The sequence below is a fragment of the Pempheris klunzingeri genome, chromosome 19 (assembly GCF_042242105.1).
Source record: "Pempheris klunzingeri isolate RE-2024b chromosome 19, fPemKlu1.hap1, whole genome shotgun sequence".
Classification (NCBI taxonomy): Eukaryota; Metazoa; Chordata; class Actinopteri; order Acropomatiformes; family Pempheridae; genus Pempheris; species Pempheris klunzingeri.
This window is the reverse complement of record NC_092030.1, coordinates 12833928-12838921: the sequence shown is the minus strand read 5'-3', so window position 1 is coordinate 12838921 and position 4994 is coordinate 12833928. Positions and strand designations below refer to the sequence as shown.

General features: G+C 42.2%; 1 protein-coding gene across 1 annotated transcript; it reads right to left on the bottom strand.

The window, feature by feature from the left end:
* On the bottom strand, nt 1-4994 carry lman2la (lectin, mannose-binding 2-like a). The gene is made up of 9 exons (XM_070850771.1): nt 4805-4994; nt 4437-4552; nt 2969-3086; nt 2791-2873; nt 2598-2630; nt 1695-1856; nt 1090-1204; nt 262-384; nt 1-143 (listed from the first exon to the last, which is right to left on the bottom strand). The coding sequence occupies exons 1-9, from the start codon at nt 4992-4994 to the stop codon at nt 1-3; spliced, it is 1083 nt and encodes a 360-aa protein (XP_070706872.1).

Sequence of the window (4994 nt, the reverse complement as noted above, 5' to 3'; positions counted from 1 at the left end):
TCAGTAGAAGCGCTTGCGTCGGCTCTCGTTCCAGTGGCCATAGACCACCAGGCCGATGACGATGAGGAAGATACAACCCAGCATGGAGAAGAGCATGGTGAAGAAAATAGCTACTCCACTCATCCCTTCGTCAGTCTGACCCACTGGAAGAGAGGACGGCGGTCAGAGAGGTACAGAGGGAAAGGAAGAGAGTGACAGAAGGTGATAAAAAAAAAAAAAAAAAGACTGTGACTGTTTCATGTACTAGTGTGTATGTCTTACATCTGAGTAGTTCAAAGTTATCTACACTGGGTATGGTTATCTCCTCTTCCTCCTCTTCCTCTTCCTTTTTACTCCGCAACACCGTCAGTTGGTAGAGTTTCAGGGAAATGATATCGTGGTTATCTGTAAAGATCAGAAAATGTGATTACATGGGACAAGACAGTACAAGATATGTGATTGAAAGTCTCTGCATTTTCACTACAGAGCCTTTCCAGCCAGACCTAACAGTGGAACCATTTGCTATAAATGGCACAGTCTCTGTCCCAAATTGTGGGACGTTTAAAATGTCTTTACACATTACGACATGGCCGAGTGACAACAACCAACCTTAAAGTGTAAGAAAAGCTGAATTCTTTGACACACAACACAATAAAAATGTAACTCGAGGCACAATATCAGAGACCTAAAAAGGTTTCAGTTGCCACTTTGATGTTCATCAAATCTACACAACGGCAAATTCATACATTACTCAAGTGTCAGTGAATACAGATATACAGTGAACCTGGCACCGGTACTATGTGTGAGGATGTCAAGCTGTGAGCTGAGGCCCAGTGTTATTATTGTTGTTCTCTGTTCTGCATTTGTCTGTGTTCAATGTAGCCGAACTATAACAGCTCTGAACTGATTTGGAAAAAGATTCAATGGTGTGTATTTTAGACCAGGCTGACCGCATTCACTAAATACATATTATATAGTATTTAATACGTTTAAGGCCTTTAATTAGTTCATGTGAATTTACGACATTTTAAGGACTGTGTTTAGAACTGCAACGCCAAAAACACCTGAAGTGGTGAGTAGAAGCTGTTTGGCATGCTGACAGCTGTTTACCTGAGAGGTCTCCCGTGATGGCTGTAGCCCCGAAATAATAACCTTGGGGAAGCTGCACCCCGGGTATGTCCAGGCAGTCCCTCCACTCATGTTGCCCATCAATGTCTATCATCACCTGAAGAACAGAGGCAATCGGGGGTGTCAGTGACTTTTAGTGGGTCACAGAATGTAAATACTTTGGCATCTGGCTCTCAGCTCTTACCTAGAAAAAAGAAACAAACCAGAATTTTACTCAACTTCTTGAAACAGGCTCTGACCAAAGGCAATTTAGAATATGATTTATAAATATGCTGCTGTCTGCACTCTTTTCATTTATTCCAATCTTAGCTGCACTACTTGAAATTATTACATGATTCAACGCTGTATTTTGAATGATGAAGAGATGTAATAACTAGTGGTAATAATCTGTCTGCAAAGCCCATGCCATCTTGGACGTGTGGACAGACCATTTTCACTGCGCGCCGATCTTGTCAAATAATCTGCAGGGACCATTTATGTCCCTCTGTGTAACTTCCAGACTATTCTCAATAGTGACAGTGTAATTCTCAGTGCAGGTTGGACAGTTGGCGCACAAGTGTCTGCATGTGCTGAGCAGTGTTTCTCACCGTGAGCCTGCGGCGGACGTATCTGATGAAGAGGAAGGTGTCGTGCTTGAGGTTGCGCACCATGGCGTTGCAGCCGCCCAGCTCTGTGGGCCGGCCGTCCCGCTCGTGGTCGTAGCTGATGGTGCCGTTGCCGACCATGGCCAGGACGAAGGGGAAAATCCTCTAGTGGGCACACGAGGAAAAGAGAGAGGCAGGAAAATAGTCTTAATTGAAACTAACCCTCTCATCCTAAGTTGTTGATGGCACTTTTCATTAGCCAGAGGAGAGTTTTGCTGGGCTGTTCACACTTTGCAGCCAAGCCTGGAATCATGCAGAGACATTTGAACCAATTTTCACAGTCAGCAGTGCCATGCAAACTGCAGAAATATCTCATTAAAATCTTACGAGGCTTTAGCCATCTTTAATCATGTATATCATTCCCAGTCTGGACTGTAGGCGTGCTGAGATCTGTACAAGTAGCCTGATAATCACAATTTGTTGTCACTTCACTATTTGGATCAACATATAGAAGAAACCAGACTGTCTAAAAAACAAAACCGAGAGCAACGATTCTCTGGCCTTTAGGTCATGTATAAAGGAATGATGTTGGTCTTATTTTGTATTTAAAAAAAAACTCCTTTACAAACTTGTGTTGACTCATTCACTTCAATGCTACATTTACTTGCATGCTTTATTTCTATAATACTCTAAATACTTGCTCCATTAGTTTGTTGAGTTTCAAAACCATTTCAAAATGAATGTTATTCTGATTAAAACCACACAGCCACCATGCAGACACTAGATAAAGCAAACATGTTAGGGTATTGTCTCAAAGGCAAGGGCGTGTTTGCAGTCAGAACCCATGGAGGCTCTATAATGAGGTTAGACAAAGGGCTGGGATCAAATGTTACAAAAGCTGTTTACCTGTGTGCGAGGAGTGTATCTTTTCTTCTGCGCCTGTCTCCAAATGGTTGCACAAAAGAACACAAAGACAGTCCTTTTACACAAACTTGCAAGAGCACTTGCCCATGGCTTGCACTTGCCTTCAGCCCCACTTTACTCCCCCCCCACCCCCCACCCCAACATGTGAGTTCTAAGCGGTGCTACTCCAGCATACCTCTAAGTGCTTCTCCTCATTAGGATACGTGTCCACGAACACACCCAAGCCAGTGAAGTTGTCCATATTTCCAAAAACAGGACCTGTAAAAGAATGTGAAGACAAAGTGTTCATGGCATGCAAAAATGTGTTTCTTATGAGATAAGGTTAAATAAGTAATGTGTCCTACAGGGTTTACCTTTCTGCATGCGTTCTTTGGTGTACCAAATGGCCAGCCCATCACCGTTCAGGTTTTTCTTTCCTTGTCCGTGAATCTTGAAGTGAACCTGCATCTCCCAGTCCTTCAGATGGCAAGGCTAGAAACGCACATGGGTCAAATGAAGCTACCATTATAAGTAGTGTTTACTCCAACAACTGAGCAATAAACACATGAAATAATAACAATAACAGATTCTAGATTTTGGATCTAGGGGGTAAAGATGTTTTGGTAGGCTCCAACCCATTAAAAACCTGAGGACCTGACCAAAATGACTGTTTATCTAAGTCTGGATTTCCTTTTCAATAATGTTTTCTGTAGAGCAGCTAGGGAGGTAGGGCTTAGTTTAGCTTATGCTTAGGTGTCACAGAGTGGTGGTGACTGGTTGGGGTTAAGGCTACGGTTGGGTTGAGGTTGACTCTGGTGGAATTTGTGTCTGCGTCTTAGAGATGAGATATGAGGTTTTTCACCCAACCGCAGTCGTGGGCAGCAGATGACAAGGCTATTTTTTTTGTTTAGTGCGAGGTAAGATCAGGCTGGTTTCCAGCAAATTACATGACGGACAGTTAACTGAGTGAAAGCAAAAAGGTTACTAAAGTGTTATTTCTTCATTTTATATAAATATTTTGAGTAGCAGTAATGTGAGCCAGTGTAATTTCAGAAATTATTATTACGCTGAAAAATAGGACACACCTCTTCATAGTGGATTTTAGTGCTCCTACTATTTTTTATTATTATTTTAATGGAAATTTCATTATTCATTTTCAATGGATTCCATGCAATGTGAGCCAGTGACTCCACAAATAAGACCTACCTGTTCATATTGAATTTTAATGCTTCATCTATTTCATAGTAATATTCGTATGGAAAATTCATGATTTTTTTTCCAATAGCTTTGATGTGACTCGGTAATCAATTCCTGAAATTGTCACTACACTGGAAAAATAGGGGACACGCCTCTTTACATTCGATTTGAGCGCTTCTATTATTTTTAGGAATATTTTTTTTGGAAAAGTCAGATTGTGTGAAATCGCTGAAACTTACCACACCTTAACAACCTCTATTTTACTCACTAAAATATAAATAAGGGTCTTAAATAACCCTTTGATAACTTGCTAGAGTTGCCAGTCTCAGTATTTAGCGGGCAGGATAAATATTAGCAACACCTCTAAGTACAACTCAGTACGATTGAGCAGCATCACCAACAACATATCAGGGTAGGATTTACTGCAGGAGTGTTTTCAGCTTGGAGATCCTATAAACTAATATGTGTACAAGTCTGCTTCAAGTCATCTACTATTACATGATGGCCCTCAGCCTCCCTCTCATCTGTATCTTATGTCTCCTGGCTGTCAATGGAAAACCCTTTGATTGATTTTTGAAACTAGAACATATCAGAAGCCACTAATGGTTCCAGGATGTACCAGTAACAGGACTTGTGTATACTCACAATGCGGTTCCAGACTGCCCCCTGTCTGCTCTGCATGTCAGGTGTGAGGCGCACCTGGTCGGTGGTTACCATGGAGTCCCCCATCAGATCCCAGTGGGAGCCCAGGTTTCCCACACCTGAGCACACAAACAGTACCACCATCATGAGGAGGATGAAGAGGAGGAGGAGGATGAGAGCTGTCTCACAGGACAACAGAGACAGTGAAGCTGCTCTGCCTCGAAACAAAGCATGTTTGGAAAACGTAGCTGAATGTAAGGCACTGAATTTGGTGTTGAACAGTATAAGGGTGTGTTTGGCTGAATGTTCGACCAATTTGATGGCTAAAAGCATTATTCTGGAAACATCTGTCCCCTGAGAATCGGCGTTACCTTGGTAAGGCTTGGAAAGGGAATGCTCCCGCTTTAAAAACTCCTCCATTTCGTGTTCATCGTCGGCAAAACACCGGCTCGTGGTAGAAATAAGAAAGACGAAAGTCCAGAATGATACAAAAGACATTATTTTCCGTTTGAATGGTGTTTTGGGCTCCATGTAATGATGGTTCCTGCTAACGGCAGCCAT

What these genes read in the sequence shown, in the direction of transcription:
- lman2la (XM_070850771.1), bottom strand. Translation starts at nt 4,994, where the DNA reads ATGGCTGCCGTTAGCAGGAACCATCATTACATGGAGCCCAAAACACCA. An exon ending in GGGCAGTCTGGAACCGCATT is followed by an intron (nt 3,087 to 4,436) that starts GTGAGTATACAC and finishes GTGCGTTTCTAG; the next exon opens with CCTTGCCATCTGAAGGACTG. An exon ending in CATCACGGGAGACCTCTCAG is followed by an intron (nt 385 to 1,089) that starts GTAAACAGCTGT and finishes TGATCTTTACAG; the next exon opens with ATAACCACGATATCATTTCC.